The sequence below is a fragment of the Convolutriloba macropyga genome, chromosome 5, assembly GCF_964194025.1.
Source record: "Convolutriloba macropyga chromosome 5, txConMacr16.3, whole genome shotgun sequence".
NCBI lineage: Eukaryota > Metazoa > Xenacoelomorpha > Acoela > Convolutidae > Convolutriloba > Convolutriloba macropyga.
Window position 1 is genome coordinate 16,157,461 of NC_134472.1, and position 24,755 is coordinate 16,182,215.

The following is a 24,755-nucleotide window of genomic DNA, read 5'->3' on the forward strand; positions in this document are numbered from 1 at the left end:
GTTATAGTGTTTTAATGTTTCGTGAACATTAGCATCATCTCATTTGTTTTGTTGTTATTTTTCATATTTTTTGTCTGAAAATTTGATTGATTTTGCTTAGAAAATACGACAAATTGTTATTGATTATCTCTCTGATTTTACGTATAAAGATAAAAGATAGATGTTGAATTGATTGATTGATTTCTACTGAAAGAATTTTATTGCAACTTTTAAAAATTACGCATTTTTTCATTTTTTAATGAAAAGGGCACAAACTTGATTTTAGCGCACTTTTTCTTTTTTTCTCTTTCCAAATTTACCAGCAAGGCGAAAAAAATGCTGGATCGGTCTTCATTTACTCAAACGCAGGCTATTTTTATTTCCAGTCGCCACCAAAGCGTTTGGACCTAACACCTCACATTTTGGCGGCATTTCGCTAATCTAAATTGTTCCTTACCAAAAATGCCGAAAATGCATAGTTTAACTTTGATTTAATAGTTTTTTTGTTCGCCAAAAAGTTTTTAACGTAACTAATCGAAACAATGTCGTTTTTTGCAGCTGTAAAGCAATACAGGGCCGGTTTTGGTCTTACTGTTGACTTTTGCACTAATAAATTATTGCAATTTTTTTGCTCTATCCTTAAATACTTTTTTTGGTTTTTTTTTCATCCCAAATAAAAGCAATTTTGTTTTCGTTAAGGGGTTCAATAAATAATAAATTTTGTTAGCTGACTAGAGCCTATGCTTTTGTGGCTGCGACAAATTTTTTCTGAGGAGTTTTATTGAAATGTTGAGTTCGGCCTCTCTTTTGTATCGTTATGATAGAGTCCAATCTTTTAGAAATCTACGTTGCTATCTATGGAGTAATTACGGAATTGGTCTAAAGCTTTCAGTTGATACCTATGGTTTTTGCTAAAATAACTCGATAGTTATTCAAAAAACATTGTTTGTTTTTGATACATAGATTAGTATAAGTCTAAATGTGAAATTTTACCATTCAAAAATTATACGTTTGTAATGAGGAGCTGTTCCTTTTCAAAAGTCTTTTGTTTTCTTCTTGTGAATTCCAAAATATTATTGTTTTAAATTGACGCTCAGTTATACTAGGCAATCAAATATACGTGTAGTTGGAGATCAGGGAATATGCAATATAAACTGCAGCGAAAAGCTTATGGTTTTTGCAGCTTGAACACTGCAATAAACTTTTTGTGAATATATGAGTTCTGCTTGCATTCTTTGTTATCTTGTAGTCCTGATACCTAATCTTAATAGTGACCAGTTCAATTGGCTTCCTAAAGGGCCAAACTTTTATCTATTCAATTTTTCTGTTGAAAGCTTATTTCTAAAAGTATTACTGGTTTTTGAGCGTTGCCACTTTTGTCTTTTTTTATTTCAACGAGAGATTTTGCATGTTCTTTCATTTGAATATGAATGTAGTCTTTATTGCTTTTTGTCAAATAAATAAAATTTTTTTTGGTTTTGATTCAGATTTTAAAGGCAACGACTCCCTTTTCGCACAAATTTTTTTGACTTTTTGATTTGTGCATGTATGCGCATCTTTTGTAGTCATATGACGTTCTTAATAGCTTCCGTTACTGGTCTAAACGACTTCAGTGTATAGCTAATGATTTTCATGACTCTGAATCTGTTTTTTAAAAAAGTTGTTAGGTTTGTTAACATTGCCCATTTTGTGTTTTCTCAATATGTGATTTATTCTGAACAAAGAGAGGTAACATATCTTTTCTGGTGGAAAGCAGTTCAATATATTCACTTTAGATTTAATCTGATTGTTTTTTCACATTAAATTATCGAAAAAAATAACTTTGAGTATTGTTCGTAATTGCTTGATGTTGTTTTTATTTGTTTTGACTTTATTATTTACCTGGTCCTTTGTTTTTTTAATGACAGGCATCATCAGCCCTCTAATTAGCCATTATTTAGTTTTTAGTGGTTTATGTTTAAAGCGATTTTTTAAATGGATACATCAATTAGTTTCCAACAATTGAAGAACTTTTGACACCTCTGTATCTGTTTCTCATTTGGTAGACAATTAAGTCGAAAATCTGGTTGAGCGGGGTCGAAACATGATGTGCGAGCGCACAATATCGAGCCTCCTTGCAGTATTGTTTCATCAATAAGTCTTCGGTTATTTACTTTTTACCATTAGCTGTGTATATCAAATTTTGCGGGATTAAAAAATATACATGACATTTTTTACAGGCACAAATGTGCCAAAATTTTTAAAAATAGCTAAATTCAGAGTCATGAAAACCATTAGCTATACACTTCAGTCATTTAGACCAGCATAGGAAGCCATTAAGAACGTCATATGACTACAAAGTACAATGTGCCAAAATACTCAAAAAATTTTTTATGTATAAAAAAGAATACATGCAAAGAAATTTAGAATTTTCAGAACCTATCAGATGATTCGTTTATCGGACATAAGGTCATGATAACGATCTCAAGACAATTTATGCAATGCCGAAATAGCCATTTTGGCCGAAATGCCTGATAAAGCCTCATAATTTACTCTAATAATAGTATTATGTTGAAACCGTTATCGCGCTCATATCTGATCATAATTAATCTAGACATTTTTGGTTGTAAGATTGCGAGTATTTTTTCTAGTTGGCTTTAAATATCTTAAACATCTTTGGAACTTATTCAAAGACTAATTCGAGGACCTCGCGTATACTAAACAAGTGTAGATTTTTAATGTTGAAACAATGTTTGAAACAACCAAGATAGTCCGTTGTTGTCGTTAAGGTCGTACAGTTTGGAATATCTTCAGTGGTAAATAACAGGTTTGAGTTTCCCCAAATTTTCACCAGGTGGAGAAATGCCATGTTTGGAAAACAATCTCTAATCAGCGTTTTGAGTTTCGAATCGTCGGTAAGAATTCTGCATTCAATCTTCAAATGTAACAGACGCTCAAATGTTGGTAACTTCTTTTCAAATGACTTTTCGGTTATTTCAATACTGATTTCAAGTTTTTTCAGACATTTCAGTTGAGAAATTTGACCAATTTCAATAAAATCCCAGGGATGCGACATTTTTAATACAACTAAATTAGCGTAATTGCAGATTCTATTACACATATGGTGAGTCGCGTCTTCTGCAACCAGAAAGGTAACCTGTTCTTTCAACGGGAAAAATTCGCTAAAGTTTTCCTGTAGTGTAATCCGATTCAATCCGATCCTCATTTTAGGGTTAAATTTGGTAATGGTATCCAAAATACTTTCAAGCGAAAGTGAAGCAGCAAAAAAGTAGCCATGAGGGAACAGTGATAATTTCACCTCCACCAAATTATAGTCAAACAATGATTTGAAATCATCCAATATGTCCCCCAGCCAATCGTACTCCGGACCACTTGAATTTGCTACTTTGAGTTCTAGCCAGTGAGTAATTTCACATTTCCCTTAGTTTTCAATTTAAAGCAGTCTAAAATGATACTAACAACTCATTCAAAATTTTTTTTGAGATCATCAGGTTCTTCTATTTGATTTTCAAAAAGTTTTTCGTACGTTTAATTTCTATTTGAAGGAATTATTGAAGTCAATCGTGACTTCTTACGATTCGAAGAGAAGAATAGGTAATCTGCATGTTATTTTACGAACCGAATATTGATTTTAGTTTGGTCTATTAAGCATTCAAAGGGGAGCACTGGTTTTATAAGTTTTTTCAGTTTTTTACAACTCGAAAACACGAGTATTAGTATTCTACAGATTTTACTACTCGAAGACTAGTATTGATATACTACAGTGTTTTTATGAACTGATGGAGAGTCTTGCTTTTCTTTTGAATTTTACAACTCGAACAGTGTTAGAATTTCCCAAGTTTTTGTTATCCGAAGCAAGTTTGTTCGTGAATAACTTCTGTTTAAGACAATTGATTCTGTTTTCGGATATAGGATATGAACAGTAGCTTAGTTTCTTTGGTATAGTACTTAGGGGCTGCTGCTATAATTCAATTTAAATTTTGATTCCATAGCCGTTCCTTTTTTCCATCCAAACTACAGACACATCCCAACTGTCTAAACTTAACTTACCTACCCCCCCCCCCCCCACCATCATGAACATACCAAACCCGCGCTCCAATCTCTACTTTATCTACTTAAAACCAGCCCTTTACTTACACCACCTTCCAAACCTACCCACCATCTGTGACATCTATCTCCCGGGTTTCATCCCACCTCTACCAACAACCCCCTCAAATATACTAGCGACTAAACCAGGCTATTAGATTTTGTTTCCTTTACTTAAAACACTTTTTATAATTTTATTGGGCAACAATTAGCTTTTTGTTTTATTCTTTTGTCCTTTTTTATATTTTTGAGTCAGAGTTTTGTGCAGTATGAAAATGTTATGCACTGCCCAAATCAGAATCCTATGTTTTCAATCGCTGACTTCTGCTTTTGAATGTTCTTTTCTGTTTGCCAGCATGCGACGTTTACAGAACTATAAATACTAGTGAATAAAAATTAAAACACTCACGTGCACACTTTAAAATGCCGAAAGTCTGCAGTGCCAGAAGTCAAAATGCCAGAAGTTGCTACTTAGCCAGAAGTTGAATTTCGTTGACTTTCGTCATTTTAAAACGTGCGCGTTTCGTGTTTTAAGCATGATTAAGTGATTCTGCAGAAGTCACTTCGAAATTCTGACGTAATCTCTCGAACCACTTCGCGGTTCTCGATAAACGCCAGAAAATTTCAGTGACTTCAAGCAGAGTCACTTAACCCTTACATAGAAACTGCTAATAACATTAATGGTGAAAAGGTCGTACCGCTTTACCCCTCCCCCCATCAACCCCCCGTACCACTTGACCTCTCCCCCTCCCTATCAACAACCCACTCGTACGCCCCACGCCCCAGAAACCTTTACCCTCCAATACTATCTCCCAACCCTGCCTCTCCCCATCGCCAATCACACCACCTAAGCCCCCACCACTTACCCGCTACATCCTCCATCAAAATCTGTCTCCACACATGAAAACGTTTTCTGCATTTAAATAACACTCTTTTAATGGTGTATAGGCTATTGACACTCAATTTTTTTTTGTTTTTCAAAAGACTTTTTTTTGTTCTAATTTAAGTAAGGGTAAGGTTAGATTAGAGTTTATCTTGTACAACTAATCGAATCACTTTTAGTATTCCACCGGTTATGTTGTTTTGTTCGTTTCTACCAGATTCACCTTGTTCACATTTACGTCAAAGGGAACAAGTCACATTGATGTGCCTTACCCTGAAAAATGACTTTCGTACTCAATAGTTTAAGTGTAATTGTGGACTCAATATTAATGGATATAAAGTTGATAACGTCACGTTGACAAACATCAGTTCGGTTCTGGCGTCTCTGCGAAGAGAAATTCTGGTTTGAGATTGTCGAATGTCAGCTTTCGGTGAGTGTACTTTAACAGTATCTTATACTCGAAAGTATAGTAATTATAAGAAATGCTGTTTATATCAATGGTCAAATGGTCTATTGTGATCCCATAACAGTCTGTACACTCTATCCAAACTACAGAAAACCCCCGCCTATCCCCATCTACCCTTTTCCTAACTACAGTCCACCCCCACATAGTTTCCTTATAGACATTAGCATCTCAAGTATTCAGTGATTTTTCAATGTTTAGTAGTCCCTAACCTCTGATAAAGTTGATGGTGAAAGGACAATTTTGAAAAGTTTTGATACCATAGCAGTCCTCTTCCTCCCTATACAAACTACTATCCAATCTCATATGCCCTTCCACTTCGGCTATCTTGCCCCCAAACACCTGCCTCCTACATCTAACCCCCTTCCCTCCAAAACCCTACCCAGCTATTACCGCCACCTAAATATTTATCTTCGTTTTCGAAAACATTTTTTTTCTTTTTAGTATATTCCTGTTTCAAATTTTACCTTAAAATTTTATTTAAAAAATTGATAAGTTTAGATAATAATTTATATTGTTGCACGACTCTTCGAGTCATTTCTGGTATTCTACCGCTTTTATTTTGTTTTGCTTTATCAGGTTGAATTTGTTCAAAAATTTTGATTTAACAGCAACAGAAGTCACAGACGTAACCGTGACATAGCTCAACAAAAAACCTAGCCGCTAGAATGCCGAAACAACTCAAAGAGTTGAGCAATATAAACTATTAACTAACCATATTAAAATAAGAAAAATCAACAAAAAAACAGAATTTTGACACAATTTTGAGTTAGGGTGTGGGTAGGTGTGGAATTTGTTGGGTGGAGTGGGTGGAATTCTGTTTTTTAACAGCAACAGAAGTCACAGACGTAACCGTGACATAGCTCAACAAAAAACCTAGCCGCTAGAATGCCGAAACAACTCAAAGAGTTGAGCAATATAAACTATTAACTAACCATATTAAAATAAGAAAAATCAACAAAAAAACAGAATTTTGACACAATTTTGAGTTAGGGTGTGGGTAGGTGTGGAATTTGTTGGGTGGAGTGGTGGGTATGTGTTGGGGGTAGGCAATCTTAAGGTGGGGGTAGGTATATGCGATGTGTGGTGTTGTAGGTAGTTTGGGGGAGGGTGGGTAGTTGGGGGAGTGGAGGCGGGAGGTACCCGTGGTTTGGATAGGAAGGAGGGACTCTTATTGAAAAAAGCTCAAAATAACTTTTCGACCTTGCGTATTAACAGAAGTACATTATTAACGTTTTTTAGTAACTAAGCTTCTGTTAACGTCAAGTGTTCCAAAACAGAAGTCAATGTTCAAAAAAGTCAGAATTGAAATTAAGAAGAAATCTGCTTCAGCTTGGTGGGGAGGTATGTGGGGGGTAAGTGGTAAGTGGGGGTGGCGGGGGAGTTGAAGATGGGGTTAGGGGTGACTGTTATTGGATCACAACTTCTCAAAATGAGCTTTTGCCCTCAAACAGTACCAGTAGTTCCTAATTTTTATGTTTGTGTTAGCAGTTAAATTATTCCCAGGGTCTTTTGTTTAAAAACAGAAGTCAACATTAGAGAAAAGTCAAATATTCAAGTCGTGAACAAGCTTGCTTCAGTTAAAAAATAAAGGACAAGTCCTGAAATGCAATCCAAAGAATTAAATTGTTTAATCGAGGACGCAGAGTTAGGAGTGTTCAAAGTCAAAAGAGAATGGCAGTTTTGGACGTTTCTAATTTTCAATTCTACTAACTCAAATCCCCTGCCCAAAAAGTTCCGGAAACTAATGTAATGAATATGGCCGAAAGAAACATTGAAATGCTGAATGAATGCCATTATAGTTTTTTTGTATTGTATTTTTGATTGTATTTTTGTAATTATAGACATTAATACATAGGCATGCTGAGTGTAAAGATATCGGCACTGAAGGAACAGTCTTTAACATTTAGGGTGCTGTATTATATAGTCTCTCTAAGATCCGCATAGAACGTCATTGTACCATGCTCATTTTTTTTGTCTATCATGTCTCTACTTAGATCTCAGCTGCCAGAGGTTGGGACAATTCATCTAATACGCATTTTTTGTCCTAATTTTATACCGAAATGTTTAATTTCTTCCGGGCCAGTTACGAGCAAATTGGCTTGCTGGGACAAAGAGTGGTTCTTGGTAGTTACAAATTTAATTCACAAAAATTTCATTGTTGGTTTACTTGATTTTGTCGAATTTGGACGTTAGCGCCCCTTCTAACGAGCTCAGAACAATGAATTTTTAATCAAACTTCATTTAATCTCTTTTCGATTTTCAAATTTGATTGACTTCTTTCGGGTTTCTAAATTGTCTTAAGTAGACTTGAAACTATTTAAATAGTTTATTTGTTCAACATTTTTTTAGGAATGGGGTATTGTTAATACGAGCCTACCTTTTTCGTAAAAAGAAAACAAATCCAAACTTTTTTGCAATTTGGAAAAAAAAAGAGTTTAGTCAATATCAAGCTCTTGAAGTAGTAAACTTAATAAGCAAATTAAATATTTCTGTGCTCCAACCTTGGTAAAGTCATTGAGTCCTTGCGAAGCTTTCGACAAAACTATTTTTAATTTATTATTAGTTCTAAATTTATCAGTTTTTTTTCTAAACTTTTTAAATTTTAGATTTCACTGGGCGCAAAATATTTGCTAGCTGTTTAGTTTGATTTTTCATGTAAAATTTGACCCAATGTTTTGACAGTTTAGGAAAAAATGATAATTTGACGCTCTATCATCAGTTATTAGCCAAAGTTGGTCCACTTTTATCGATATACACGATATAAAGCTGCTTTAAATATTCACATTAGTTTTTGCAGACTTGAAGCTCTAACGTTAGCAAGCTAAATTGCAGGGACCTTCTTCTTTTATGCAATTCATGCAATTTGATTTGTATTGGGGCACTGCCTTATTTCACATCTGCTCACATATTGTTAATTGAGAGTCAAATTTAGGTAGAGATCTTAGTATCACCGAAATAATGGATAGAGCGATAAATTATTAGCTTGAAGTTTGGAATTTTTGCAGAGTTTTTTTTCAGGTGGAGTGAGAAAATAGTGGTCAATCAAATTATCGCAAAATTGTTTTATATTCCGGCAATTTGACTTCTGGTTTTTTCCTCTCTTTATTCATTAAATGAGCTGAATGGATATTACATGTGCTCTCATTTTGCATAGGTGCGAATTTTGTACTCCTCAAAAGTCTGATATTCTTCTAATGGTTTATTTCAATTCTGCAGTAATAGTTTTCGTGAAGTCTTCTTTATAGTTTTTTCAAAATTTCTTCAGTTTTTTCCCTCGTTCTTCAATTGTCTAGTTATTTATTCGCAGTAATGACAGGTCTTTCCCGGTAAACGAGTTTCCAATTTACAGAATTAATTTCTCATTCATGTTTCCTGTTTCTGGTTTCGAATTTGACACCAAATGATTTCAAGATTATCAGTGATTTATTGTTCCGACCCCACTTGTGGGGGAAGGAACTATATACTCAAATGGGTTTTTTTTTGTTCAGACAAATTTGGCCGATCGATATATTCATCGTAGAGAAATGTGATTTATATCATTAAAAAGCTCGTCCAGCGTAGAGTTCGGATTTAAATTTTTTTTTGAATTTTGTGTTTTTCGAGGAGTTATCGAGGTTTAAAATTTTGTGTGAACACGTGATGTTTGGCATGATTTTGTTCAATTTTTTGAACAAAATTAAGATTTTTTCTATAAAAATATCAATCTAAAATTACTTTTTATGCTTCAACTGAACCAATCTTGTGTTTCTAACAGACCAAAGGCCATAAAAAATCTAGTTTTTGTCTCATAGGGAAGTTTACTATAAAAAAGAACTCGATTTCTTTTTGAGAGCTGATATTTTAAAAAACATTTCATACTTTTTTTTATTTTTTGTCAACTCACTTTGAGACTAGTCACTTTTAAATTCCACGTTCTGTTCATGACAAACCTCATTTAAAGTCAATTGATGCCCAATGAAGAAATAATTCGTTTTTAAGGAATTGCTCTTTTTTTATGGCTGTGACCCTGAGTTTTCGTAATTTTTATTGATTTTCTTTTTGAGATTTTGATAAAATTCTGTAGTCCTATGACATTGACTCGTTGACTAAAAGTGCAATAGGCTTCTCAAAGAGCAGTATTCGAACCTATGTAGTAATTTGAGTGGACAGCTAATGGCTCTTAAGACTTTAAAAATAATTTTCGAAAAAAAAAATTATCATTAAACAATCTTAAACTTGTTTCCGTGAACTGGAAGTCAGTCGCAATGTTGACATGACCGCCTTCTTTTCTACTTGAGCCAATATTATTCTGTTTAGTAGTTTTATCTTCTAACTATGGTCTTTATGACTTGGCTGCCACGACTTCTCATAATTTTTTTTTTAATTTGGTAAGTTTTTCTTAATCATAGAATCTTTTGAAATCTTACCACATTATACTATTAACGCCAGTTCTCATTGGCAAAGAGAAGACTCTCAATAGATCATAGATGAAGTTTGCAGAGGAAAACGAATGATTTTATTGGCTCCGACACTGCCTTCTCGCACTTTTCTACTGATTTCTTGGTTTTTGCCTACATTTGTTGTCGTTTCCTTAGTCATACTACTTATTGTGATGATTTTTTGATGATTTAGGAATTACACATTTTATTTTCTTCTCATCGAAGCATAACTTATTGTCACTTATTATTTTTTATATTAACTTATTATTACAACTTAGCTTGACTTATTATTATTTTTTTCATTTTGCTCTTTTTGCTAGTTTTTGATTCGATATGTAGTCGTAAAGACCTGAGGGGCCGTATGAGCTTCTAACTGATTGTTAAACGAACGAAGTCACTAAATGCAGTAAGTTTATAGCAAACAGCCTTAAAATTTATGATATTATTTGTTTTCAAACGTTTTGTTGTTATTTGTCAACTTGTATCTAATTCTTGTAAGTGGGAGGCCCCATCTACTTCCCTGTAGTACGAATATTGAAGTGGCTATTATTATCATTTCATTACTGATGTTTTGTTTGTTTAACAATATGCGTTTTCATGAAACTTTTGTTAGTGGTCAATGTTTATGTTCCTTTTCTCTTCTTTAAGCACATTCGCGTAATAACAGAACCCAATAATTTCCAAATGAGGTCTCGTGGACATGCTTATTCTTTCAGTACAGTTTTAACTGAAATAGAATAATTAACATTTGAATTTAAAAACATAATATTCAGATAATAACCAGAGCTGTTAATAGCTTATAATTTGTGTTTTGGCAAATTGTTTATAATTCTTTCAATTTTTCTAAATTTTTAGTCCGTTTCTGTGGCTTAGTCTATCCAAAGACGGATTCTATTGCTTTGGTAATGATTTTTTAGCAAATTTATCGGGAGTTTTTCCGTTAGAAGCTAATGATTTCTAAGACTTTTGTAAATATTTGTTTTAAAAATATTGGTTGATTTTTGAATTTCGCCTCAATATTGCTTCTTTTTGTCAACTTGTTACCTAGTCTCTTTAATATAAAGTACCATCTGCTTTGTATTGACGAAAGAGTAAATTTGGGTAGTTAAGGTTTTTTCTAATTGTATTTTGACGTTGTTTCTATGTGATTTCAATTACGATGTTGAATTTTTGCCGTAAAGAATGTGTTTTTTTCTTTTTGCTTTTTTTGTTGTTTTTTTCTCCCGTGGTCTTATTAATGGTGTGATTTCTCGTCAGCGCCGTATTGAGCCATGGCATTATTTAATTCATTCAGTAGTTTGTGTAACAATTTTTTAAAACTCAAAGATCTATTTCTGATTATCTCTTCATTTGCTTGACAGTTATGTCAAAAATATAGGTGAGCGTGGGTCGGAACATCATGTGCGAACGCACATTAACGAGCTTCCTTGTTTATTTTTAATTTCAATAAAATCGCCCTTTTTTTGGTGTCAGTGCATGGCTAACGTATTTTTTTCTTTACAACTGTTGGTTTTCCAAACGTAAGAGATTTTTGGGTCTAGCTCATGTTTTTATTTTTTTGCTGTCTGTTTCTTAGTCTCTTGAATAACAAGGCTCTTAGAATTACTCAGCTGAACTGTCACTTGAATTTTTTCAGTTTGTACTTTTTTTGCTAAAATTTCTGGAACTTTTTTTCCAATCCTCATGCTCATCATTTTTATGTATGATTTTTTGCAGCCAAACTTTAATTTTCAATTTCCAGTGGCTAGTTGGTATTCAAAACATTATAATGTTAAATTCGTTTCCAATGGTTTCTTTCAAAAGTTTAGAAATACGTTATGCCTGAAAGTTATGTAAAAACTCGAATTTATAGTGCACCTTGTGTTCTTTTCAATACTCTACCTTGATAATCATTACTTCATATAGCCAGTCATCACCAAAGACAATTGCGGACAATTGAGGACATGTTGGAATTTTTTGTGCCACGCATAGAGTTGCACGAGTCGTCTTGTTTTGTAAGCGTATCTTTTTTTGTAGGGAAATGAGTAAATTCCTAATGCTCTAATTTTCCATTTGGTTTCATTTTGAACGAAGTTTAGAAATTGCTTCAGTTTGTTCCATCTCGTGACAGACTTTCGAAAGGGACAAATTTCGATGGTAAAATTCAGCAATAGGTTATCAATTATGGTTTTTATCGCCCAACACGTGAGTCGTAATGATCGTATGTCAGCCAGACATTCTTTAGTGAAGTATTCTAATGGACCCTCGGTATCATTAAGGTACTCGAATATAGTTTCCATAATTGAAATGGGTAGGTCTCCCAGTACAGTGTTTGGGCGAAGTTCACTCATAACAGGAAGCCAATCAGGAGGATTCTAACAATTGGATCTGTTTTCTTAATTTTTCCAATTCTGTTTCCAAAATTTTTCCAACAAGTGAACTTTTTCCTACAAGAAGGCGGCTAAAATGTTCGCTTTAAATTAATATTTTTTCCCAGAGGTTTTTCAAAAACAAGCCAATCAAATATTGAAATTGGCCTTTAAGTTGGCTACAAGAAGGTTGATGTAAAAGTTTCAATGCTTGTAATTTCAATCACTGCTAAAACGCTAAATGCTGAAACAACGAAAGAGCGCTCTGTTCACATTTAAGTTGCAATACCACAACTTTAAATAGTTATTTGCTGATGGTGCTCTAACCTGTAAACATTTTGTTGACATGCAAATATCACAGTGTCGAAATTTGGTATTAAATAAATAAATAAGTATTAAATAAATAATTAAATTTATTGTATTGAACAGCATAGGCTGTGACACGAACAGTCCATTTAATTTTTCATTTAGTGCTAAACTAACAAGGATGCTCGCTCGGTAATGTGCGTTCGCACATAAAGTTCCGACCTCGCTCATCCTTATTTTTGGCATAAATGTCTACCAGATCAGGAACAGCTAGAAAATCCCCAAAAATTCAAGTAATTTTTCAAAAAAAATATATGAACTAAAAGATTGCCCCCAACGCAAATAACTCAGTGGAGTAAAAAATGCCGCATTAGATTGATGAGATCAGCCATTATTTACAAAACAAGTCAAGACGAACAACAAAATCAAACAACAATAACAATAAACATTAATTGCATCCAAAACTTTGTCCATTTCAAAAAAATGTTATTAACAAGGTCAAAATAGCGTCAGATAAAACTGAAACTAAACAAAACAAGTTGTACTTCACTAGAAAAGATATGGGACACCTACATAATAAGGCTCGGTATCAATTAGAAAAAAAGAATAAAGAAAACGGCAAAGTTAAAAAGTTGGCTTATATTTTCAAAAATAATTAATTTCAAAGTAATGAAAACCATTAGATAGCAATTGACATCCAACATGTTTATAATCCCATAGAACTCTATAGGAGGCACTAGGACCTTCAATTTTTCAATTTATTTTACAAAAAGAACAACAAACAGAGAGAACAAACAAAAATTGGACTAAAACTAGCAAGAAAACGCTGTCGAAGCCGTAAAGCCATATTTTGCCCCTCAAAATGTAAAAAATGAGCCTATCTCGCACGCCTAATATGTGTTATCCGACTTTTCATTAATCAGAATAGGCAGAATAGGTAGCAAGTAGACAAAAAACGAGAAAAACGGCAAAATTATGCTTGCGATATGTGATGTATTAGAATATGTCTTACGACAACAAAAACAACGTCAAATATTGACAAAAATCAAAAATGAGTGTACATTTTTTGCGAAAACTCGTGTCGAAGCCAGTGCATTCATCACGAAACATCTAACAACATAATGCTTCGTACAACTGCATCTTCTCCCGCCCACCGTATGCGACCTGTAACTAACGAGACGAGGTAGCAAATAGACAGACAAAAAGAACAAAAATGCAAAGTTAAAAAGTGTTTTTTTTATTTTTTAAAACTATTGCTTTCAAAGTCATGAAAGCCATCAGCTATCTACTCAAATCAGAGTGTGGGCTGATTTATTCCTCCATAAAACGCCAATGAGACCTATCATTATCCAGGAATTTCGTACGACTTCAGACGTAATTAAATTCTTCAAGAAAGGAGCGTCGAAGCCGTTAAAACCATAATCTATACATTTAAGTCTTTTATGTAAATAATTGTGACTTATTTGAACGCCAAAAATTTAGTATGTGAACTGTCAATGCTGTGATAACGTGAGAAAACGAGAAAAAACTTGCCCATGCCTAGAAATCAAAAAGAATCTGTGAAATCTACTAGTATCAATACAAGAAAATCATAACTCAACGCGTAAAACCGCCAAAAATGTTAAATTTTAAAGCAGCAGAAAGAAAAGAAAGAAGAGGTATTCTTTTTTTGCTTACACTAAACTACAATTTGACCACATTAAGAGAAAAAGGTGGCAAAGTTTAATAAAACATTGTTTAATTAAAAATCAATCATTTTAAAAACACAAAACGAGCATAATCTTCCGAGTGAGGAAATTAGATAGATTTATTTGGAACTGCTTAGGAAACCAACTGGAACGATCAAAAGTAAGGTTTGATTTGAATTGTTCTGTTCTGTAATTAACGTAAAAAAAGGATTATTTTTGGATTGTAACAGTCCAAGATTGGACCAAAATCAGTCTTGCTTTTGCTTCATTCATTATGAACACGAAATTGTTTCGAATGTGATAGATCTAGATAATATATCAATTAAAAGATCAAAACTAAAAGCTGCGTTTTTGATAATGATAGGGTAATCAGAAAACGGCAAAATTTTATTTCCAGACTACTCTCAATGGAAGTGGAAGCAGGATTAGCTCCCTTTTTAGTTTACAAAGATTGTGTTAGTTGTTTTTGGGTTTGTACTTCCGGCGATGTTGATCGAAGTGGACTAAAGAAGCTTATTTCGGTCAATTTTTGATGAAAAAGCTGAATTTTGAAATATTTAGCCAAAATTTTAGCCAAAAAAAATCAAAATATTCAACAATACTTTTTGTCTTCAAAAATGAAATCAACAGTACTGTTCTTGACTATTTTTACATTTTTAAGCAAAATTGATGAAAATTCAGGCAAAAATTTTGGAAAATGTGAATAAAAATAACGCAAAACGGTCTAATATTCACAATTTAAACCCCGATAACGCTCTAGAAAACGAAATTCAAAAAAACGTTTTAATTCCATGTTCTACGCTGGACGGGCTTTTTAATGATACAACTCACAACTCTCTACGATGAATATATCGATCGGTCAAAATTGTGTGAACAAAAAAAACCTGTTGAGTATATCCTGTTGAACAATTATCTAGAACTGAATTTTTCATTCGGGTTTAAGGAAACTTCGTACAGCATTCGTCAATTTCATGCGATGCCTTGGTTTTGAAGCAATAATGATTTCAATCTGTACGATGAATATTTTTGACGTTGAAGATTGTGAAGCTATGTAAGTCTTCTCAATCTCTCCATAGAAATTAAGTTTCATTCAAAACTATTTCTATAATCACTAGCCGATACTGATTTTTTCGTTTATGCTGCATGCCTTTTTAAACAATGATTTACTACAGATGTTGGCGCAACATATTGCAAACATTTTCACGACTTTTGAAAACAATCGGAAGTCAAATTTGAAAGTTGAATTCAGCCACACGGGGTTCCAAAACGAGTTGATTGATCTTCGTTTTTTTTAAAAAAATTTCAAAGTGATGTCAGCTTCGGTTCGGGAAAAAAATTTCACCTGCGCCAAATTTGACATACATTTTTACTGCTTTTTATGATTCGAAGCATTAGAGTGATCCAGTTTTTATAATCGTTCAAGTTGTTTTGAAATAAAATCAATGCCGCTCTAAAGCTCGGTTTTCTCGAAGAGAAAGAGAAAAGAGCAATGATACTTTTCATTGCGTGTTTTGAAAGATAGCAAATACGAGGCTACGGGGGGAGGGTATTCTTATGACCAATCAAACCACCTATGATCCTTTTATGGCGTCCCTTTAGACCTTGTGACTTTGTGTGACCGTTTGTATGGCTTTCATTTTATTCTAGATAGTTGTTCATCATCAATTTTTTGTTTAATTGCATAATTAGATGACATTAAAGCTTTGTCTCTTTTTTCGTAAGATGTGTTTACGAATTTTATTGTTGACTTTAAACTTTTACAACGAGATAAACAGTTAAAGCCAAGGAGAATCAAGTTGATGTAAATTCCCCAAGCTAGATTAAGCGTCCTTTCAAGCGCTGTGTGTGTTGAAGATTCTGCGATGTTCTGAAACCAAGGTGAAAATGTCAAGTTTGAAATTTTAAGCCCAAAATGGAGCGTTGTTCAAATGCCTGTCTGTTTTTAATTTTTGACAAACAATTCTTCAATTGAAGTTGGTCATAGTTGAAAGAATGTCTGTTCCAGTTTTTACTATGGGGTTATGTATTGTTAATGCCAACATAAACCCAAAAACAATGGTTTCAACAAATAGAGTTCACTGAAAAATTTTTCGATTTAAAAAGCACAAAATAGCTTTGAACTCAGAAAATTGTTATTTGAATTTAGCTACTTCCTCAAGTTTCAAATGGTTTTTGTTGTTCAAGGCCCCTTTAACGTCCTGATTGTCCGAAAAATTTTCCGCTGGCCAGCAAACTAGATGTTTTGTTGATTTTCGTCACAAAACGTTTGTTTTGAAGACACGTATTCAAGTAAAACAAATCAGTAAATTGTTTTGAAATATTTCTCCGACAAATTTAAAGTGCTTCGATTTTTTTGTAGAATTTGAGTTCAAATAGTTTCAATTTTCAAATGTTCTGATTTTGCAGCTGGGTTTTAACGTAGTTTCTGCGTATATGCCTCTGCTTCTCAAGACATCAACAATTTGACCATTTACCGAATTTTTAGTAAATATTATAATAATTTCGATTTTGCTTTCGCAATTTTTTTTATTTTTGTGCGTGCCTGTCTCGTAAAACGAAGAAAATAAAATTTCTCCTAAACGCCATGCGATGTTTGTTCTCTCATTGAGCTTTTTTGATAGGAGTTAGTGACTTTTAAAAAATTTTCGATACATATCCTAAGAAAGAACTAGGAGCGAGTAGTAACTAGAAGGAACTAGAAGTCTTTGAAATGGTTTCATGGGTTTGAAGGGGAAACATTTTTGGTGTTGTTAATGTTCAAAAAATTATTGTTTTTCGCTGGCGGTAATTTTACCTCCATTTTATCGCTTTCCTCAAATAATTTTTTAACGAATCGCTGTAGAAGGTAAGAAATGTGTCCTATTGTAGCGTGTCAATTTCTTCGTTTATTTTGTAATGGTTTATAATGTAGAAAATATTTACTTACATCTGAAATTTTCCACGTTTTCTGAATTGTGCTGTCATTTATTAGTAACTAAAGTTATTAAAATTTTAGAGAAATTTTGAGTCTAGCAGGTTTTGCTATTCTTTTTTTTTGTCTGATTTTTAGTCTCATTTTTGGCTGCTCTCAATTACCTTCTTATGAAATATTAATTGACGCCATTTAATTGATTCAATTCGAAACTAGCAGTTTACGCTTTTTTTCCTATCCATTTATAGTCCATTCTAGTGGGTTTTTTTTTCAGGCAATGATAATTTTACGAATTTTATGTAAGGAATTGTCCTGCCATGTTTTTAAGTAGTGCTCACATATTCTCACAATTTTTAATGTCAAATTGAAATTATGGTTTTGGTCAGAGCGAAACGGGAAGTGCCACCAAAGAGCGAGTGGTTTTGTGGTGTTAAATTTTTTCTCTCTAATTTTCATAATATAGAGATAAAACTCTGTTTGAACAAAATTTCCCGTTCTTGTTAGTGGTATTTTGCTCACGCGAGGCAATTTGAATTTTCCAAATCACCCCCTAGTTATTTCTATGTCTAGTGGGGCGTAGTATTTTAGGCGAAAACTCGATTAGGCGATCGAAATTTTCGTAGCCATTAGGTGAAAATTCTGAACAAAAGATTTTGCGGAAATTAGGCGAAAACCAATTAAAACACTCAAAGGAGGTACTGCCATACCCTCTGGGTAATATAATGCAATAAATTGGCTATAGGAAATGACTTCGTTTAAAAAGATAGCTTTGAAATATCAAAAAATGAACTAAATTTTTTGAGTTTTTATCGTTTTTTAAGATGTAATTTAACCCCAACTCCGTCAATTTTTTAACCACAACATGGACCATTCTTTCCCTGTTAACTTTCTGACACTGAGTACAGTCAAAAAATGCAAAACAATGATGCATTTTGTATGTAATTTTAACAACTCTTTTGCATGTTAAGACGACTGTTAGGGACAGTTGACAACTCTATAACATCAGAGTGGAATTTGAAGTGCCTCTTTAATTTTTTCAATTGATCTTCGCCTAATTTCCACAAAATATTAGTTCAGGATTTTTGCCAAATGTCTACAAATATTTCGTTGGCCTAATCGAGTTTTCGCCTAATATCCCACCCCCGGTCTAGTTTTTTATTTAGTCAAAGAAACTTCTTTGAATTGTTGTTCAGGACGTGTTCTTCTATGCTTTCATTTCTAATTTGCTGTTGAAAGTATTCTTTGTTTTGTAATTACGTCTATGGAGCTTTTAAAAAAGGAGCGTTTTATGGAGCGTTTTTTTCTTCACAAGCGAGTGTTGGTTTAGTTATAGACAAAACATACAATGATGAACGGAACAGTTTTGAATCTAAAATGCGTAAAGGGATTTTTCGAAGTGAAATTTAACATGACAACAATTGCTTCACTATGATACTGAGATCGTGGCAAGTTTTTTGCCGTATAAGTGAAGATAAGTCTGCAAATATTTAACTTTTTTCTTCAGCTATGAATTGATTGGGGAAGCGTTAGGCACTCGTGATATTAGGCACTCTTAATTTTTTATTAGACAGAGAAAAAATCCTTCAGACAATAATGCTAACAATGCTTTTTTACATTGGTTTAGATGATTTAGCTAATCAGTGGCGGGATATACTAATCTAAATATCTTAATAACGGTTATGCCCTTGAAGCGATAAAACAGTCTAGAACATAAATTCCATCTAACTCTGAAACACACAATAATGTTTTTAACATTAAACATGTAGCAAACATTTTTCATGTTCTGCATCATCAAAATGAAAATTTAGTGCATAAGTTACATGAAATTATATCGGCTTAAAAATAGTTTTCATTCTTTTCCGTTAATAACATTTTTGGATATTAACCCAAAAATAACCCAGTACTTTTAGTCTGCAAAGTTGCGGACTGAAAGTTTGCACTTTTGGTCCAGGTAATCAATAGTCCGAATTGTGAACTGGTCCAAACCGTTGTCAATATAGATGATATATTGACCAATAATAATCAACGAAATTGGTAGTAACTTCAGCAGAAATTTGCTGTTTTCCAGCCAATCACCGGCGACCGTTACCAAGTCTTCAAAACTAAATTGTTCAAATATCTGAATGCTGACAACTTTCAGTGATTTTTGCTCGCGAACAACTTCAGATAACATTTCGAAAAGCTCTTGAAGCATTACAATGTCAACTCTGTCAAAAATTTTGACATTTAAAATTGTCAACGTTGTCAAGTGTTCCGAGCATCGGTGAATACTGTCAAAATTTCGAAGCATGTCGTCACCCTAAGTTGAGACAATTAAAGACATATATAATAAAAATCTTTCCTATTTTCCCTCGGTCTAGATTCCTAAGCCAAATTGATCTCCAAATAGAACCATGTCAAGTACACATACACTAAGGTAGCAAGAACGTGCAGGTAGAACATACAGCATAGTTTCTGCTCTCTAAGATTGATACATGTTCAGTAAGCATGATTTTCGCTCATGTGTGGAAAAAGGCGTGAAATTGAAGTTTTAAGAGTGAGTTCATTGTCGTTATATCGGCGCGACAAAAATGGGTGAACCGCTAATGTTTGGCAAGTTTGCTACGCGGGACAAAGGTCGGGTTTGCATGGGCAAAAATATTTTAACATTGGCTTAAAATCAAGGTCAACACAGCGCAACAACACGACATGCATATAAACGTTACCTAAGAGCAACAACTCTGAGGCAAAAAAATCGAGAGGCGGCCAACTAAAAATTTGAAAAAAGCAGAAAAAAAGTTAGTAAATGTTGTTTTACGAGATCTGAAAACCTCACTTCAACGTCGTTTCAGTGCTGATTATAACTTTTTATCTTTCTACGATACATTACTGTCATTTCCAGATGTAAATTCAGACGAATTCTCAAAAAAAATGATTTTTCTCAAGAAATGTAGCGAGCACGTCAGCAAGTATTTTTTGATGAAAATGATGTATTAATATATTTAGTTTTTTCCTTTGGGCAAAATGTTGTTTTTATTAATTAGTGCAGAGTGTGCATCACAAGCGATGGGATTTTTCACATTTTTTAAAAAAAGAAATAGGATGAAATTTCTTGAATAAAAACAAAAATTTCTGACTGATGAGGGACAACTAATATGTTGGGGTGCAATACCTCCAAATTGATGCAAATTGCTTGTTAGGTGTTCAAACAAGCTATTTTTTGTTGCGTTGTTTGGAAATTCAGAGAGATTACGAGGAACAAAATTCTTTTTCAAAACCTGATTTTTGGACAACACAACACTCCTGTGCGTATATGAAAGATTTTTGTCAATTTTTTAATTCAATAATAAGAGTAAGAGGTATTATTAGTGAACAGCGAACAGTCCGGTTTTACACAAATGAAAAATTTATGTGTGATATTGAAGCATCAATTTTGGCAGCAGACAATTTTTAGAAATATTAGAAGAAACAGTTTGAGGTTTTTGAAACAAAATTGACGCAGATTTCGTTAGAAATGTCTATGGAAAGTAGACGTTTTAGTAGCACATTACTAGAGAGCTCATTTGACCAAAAATTGGTCATTTTTTCTAACGTTTTTTAAATCTTTAGGTGTACGTAGCTTTTGGTTGCCCTGCTGTGTTTTACCAGAACAAACTTGTGGGATATGGTCTACCACAAAAACAAAGCAGGAAAACTAGGACAAAATCTGATCAGAGATTAATTTGGACGGGTCAAAGTGACAAAAATTTGATGAAAGTGCTCCTGTTATAGTAGTACAACCTGAAATCCAGTTAAACCAATGCGGGGTTCGTTATTTGTGGTTCGGTATTTGTGGTTGTGTCATCAAGGAATCTATGAGCAAATCTCTCTTATTGGCGTTGGGGAAATAATGAAGTTTTAAATAAAGTTTGAATTTCAAAAATTATCAATTAAATAAGTTGAGAAAGAATTTAACTATTCTGATGTAACGCAAACTAATAAAAAAAAACTTTAAACAGGCCTTGTCAATGTTTGGGAAACGTGAATTGGTAACACTTGTCCAAAACTATTTGAAAATTCTAGATGAAACGGGACACCAGGGATAAAATAGAAACAGCTATCGAAAAACATTGATAGCAGTCAGAAGAGTTCTTAGGCGGAATCTAGCTCAGCTGCTATATACTCAGATTATACAGCAACAAGGCGGCTCGTTAATGTGCGTTCGCACATGATGTTCCGACCCGAGCTCATCTACATTTTTGACTAAAATGTCAACCAAATCAAGAGATAACAAAAATAGATGTTTGAGTTTAAAACAATCGTTACACATTCTATCTACTAATTGAATTACTAATGCCATGCTTCATTACAGCACCAACGTGACCTGACATTGAAGAGACTAGAAAAAAAATAGCACCAACAAAATTTTGGCGGCAAAAAATGAATATCTAAATTTAAAAGCACCTGGTAACAACGTCAAAATGCAGTCAGATAAAACCTTAACTACACAAGTTTACCTTTTACTAACTATACAGCAGATGAAAAGTTTTCTTAACGAGACTAGGTAACAAGCCGACAAAAAGAACGAACAGTGAGGCGAAACTTAAAAATTAATCAACATTTTTTGCACCAAGAAAATTCAAAAATCTTAAAAAACATTGGTTCTTAATAAAAAAAATCCTTGATAAATTACTAAAAAGTCATTACAAAACCAAAAGCACCCGTCTGTGGTCAGACTATGCCATAGAAACAAACTAAAGAGAAACTCAAAAAATTACAAACGATTTGCGAAAACACAAACCTTTGCTACCATTAAAATCAATACCTATCATCTGAATATGTATTTTTAATTCAGTTGTTATTTCTGCTATTTCAGTTGAAGGATTTATACTGAAAGATTAAATAAGTTTACTTGGGCCACATTTAAAAACCATTGGGATCTGTTATTACGCGATTGTTCTGAAGGAAGAGAAAAAGAAACGCAAAAAATGGCCATTCAATAAACGTTCAGAAAAACGAAACAACAGTGGCACATAATATCAATATATATGTTATTTCTTGAAATACACGAAATTCGATGGGACATCTGATTGATGAATAGAAGTTAAATTTGACGAAAGGAACCTATTCGCTATATACTGAATGTTTCGAGCAACATCATTCATTCAGTCCTCAATTACAAGCCTATGAGATCTGTGAGCAATTTACGGCTACCTAAAGAACAAAAACAGCGAATTCAGGAAAAAAAATTGAGCGACAAAAGGGTCGAAGGCATTAAAAAAATGAACTTTTCACTAAACACTCTTCAATTTTAAATTAATTTTTCAGGAGCAATGGGAAAACCTTTTTTATCAATATAATTTCAAAAAATCAACAAATATAAACAAATACATTAGACGCACGAAAATTGCGGGAAAACACGTATTATCAACGCCATTAAATTCATTAGCCTTCAACGGAAGCCAGTATATACAATAAATGATGCCTCGAGGGGACAATAGGTTTTTTTGCCAATCGTATTTCATCAATAAGACCTTACAACAAGTTAATGACTATGAAAACAACAACAGAGAGAGGCAAAAACCACAAATTCAGTAGAAAAGTGCCTGAAGAAAATGTCGAAGCAACTCAAATCATAAGCTCTTCCCTGAAAACTTTATTTATGATCCGTTGAACTTCTTCCCTAAACCAATAGGGACTCTCAGCAGTAAGATGATGTGATAAGATTTCAAAAGGATCGAAAAACAAAATAAAGTACCCAAAAAAAATATGAATTCTCGTGGCATTGATGTTTTAAAACTAATAGGTAGAAGATAAAACCGCTAACCAGATTAATTTTGGCTATAGTAGAACGGAAATGGATTCTGTTAGAACCAACAATGACCAAGAGTATTCACGAAAAAAAATTAGGAATGGTTGAATTTCAAAAAAGTTTCGAAAAATTATTTTTAAACCCTTAACAGCCAGTAAACTCAATCTTTCATCGGAGCTCAATGACGATGCTCAGATATAACCCATAGGGAGGAAAATGATGTCTGTCATGCATAGATAGTTAAAAAGACATCACAATAAGTCTTATGACAGAAAACAATAACAAAAACAGCAAAAACTAAAAATCAGTAGAAAAATGCGAGAAGAAAGTGTCGAAGACAATTAAACCATTAGCTATTCTCTGAAAACTTTCTCTGTGACCCACTGAACGTCCTCTCTAAGCCAATTGGATTACAATAATCTTTGGATAATGTGATAAAGAGTTCAAAAGTGACCAATAATTCAAAAAATCCAAAAAAAAAATTTAAAAAAATTGAAATCTTTGTCATTGAAGTCATATAACCAATAGCTAGAAGATAAAACAGCTAAACAGAATATTTTTAGTCGCAGTAAAAAGCAAGTGGGTCCAGTCAATACTGAAACTCACTAACAGTTCAAGAAAAATTTAGGAATTGTTATTGTTCAAATAAAATTTTCGAAAAATGATTTTTATTTTAACAGACATTAAATTCAATAGCTTTCAACGGAAGTCAATAAAAACGCTCAAAGATGCCCCGGTGGCAGTACATTTATGTTTGTCATGCATAGGTATTCATTATGAGATCACAGTAAGTATAATGACTATTAAAACAACAAAAAAAAACAGGAGAAAACCAAAAAATCAGTAGAAAAGTGCAAGAAGAACGTGTCGAAGCCATTTAAACCATAAATTTTTGTTTAAAATTTTTATTGGTCATCCACAGAACATCGTTTTTAAGCTAATGGGAACTGTCAATATTTGGATAATGTGATAAGATTTCAAAAGTAACCAATAATACGTAAAAATCCAAAAAAAATTTTAAAAAATTGAAATTTTTTGTCATTGAAGTCATATAACCAATAGATAGAAGATAAAACCGCTAACCAGTTTAATTTTGGTTGCAGTAGGAAGGAAGAGGGTGCTCTCACCCCTGGATTGACTTACAATTCACTATAATAAGATTATGATTCTTTAATATTCAAAAAAAAATTCGAAAAATTATTTTTTAAGTCTTAACAGCCATTAGCCGCCCCCTCAATGAAATAGACATGTTCACTTAATGCTCATTATGGAACATATTGCACTGTTAGTCAATGAATCCCTACCATAGGACTCCAAAAAAAATAGTAAAACTTCAAAAAGAAATTCAAAATTTCATTCAAAATTACGAAAACTCAGAATCGAAGCCAAAAAAAAACATGAGCAATTCCTTGAAAACGACGTTTTTTGTTCATTGCGCTTCATTCGACTATAAAGGAGTTTTGTCATTAATAGAACGTCGATATAAAATATGACTTGTCTCTAGGTGACTTAAAAAAGCAAAAAGGAGAAAAGTTTTATTAAAAAAAGGGCTCTCAATTAGAGTTCGATTTTTTTTTGATAGTGAACTTCCCTATGAGACCAGAACTAGTCTTTCTATCGCCTTGCATTCAACTTTTACGAACTCAAAATTTATTCTTTTTATAGAAATTTGAATTAATGTTTTCGTAAAAAAGATCTTAGTTTGAAGAAAATTGTACTAAAAGTGAACAATCATGCTAAAGATCCCATTGTTCACACAAAACTTCAATCCTCGATAACTCCTCGAAAAAAACGAAATTCAAAAAAATCTTTTTACTTTTGAATTCTACGCTGGACCAGCTTTTTAATGATACCAGTCACATTTCTCTACGACGAATATATCGATCGGCCAAAATTCACT

General features: G+C 33.2%; 2 protein-coding genes across 2 annotated transcripts in view; one reads left to right on the forward strand and one right to left on the reverse strand.

The window, feature by feature from the left end:
• LOC142339839 (glioma pathogenesis-related protein 1-like) overlaps positions 1-24,755 on the forward strand; it is a 140,262-nt gene that overhangs the window by 100,600 nt on the left and 14,907 nt on the right. The gene's annotated exons all lie outside the window — the stretch shown is intronic.
• Positions 18,785-24,755, reverse strand: part of LOC142339838 (uncharacterized) — an 11,775-nt gene continuing 5,804 nt past the window's right edge. Inside the window, exon 2 of the mRNA XM_075390138.1 lies at positions 18,785-19,384. Within this exon, the coding sequence (XP_075246253.1) occupies positions 18,992-19,384 (393 nt within the window). The 3' untranslated portion in view covers positions 18,785-18,991. The remainder of the gene's footprint in view (positions 19,385-24,755) is intronic.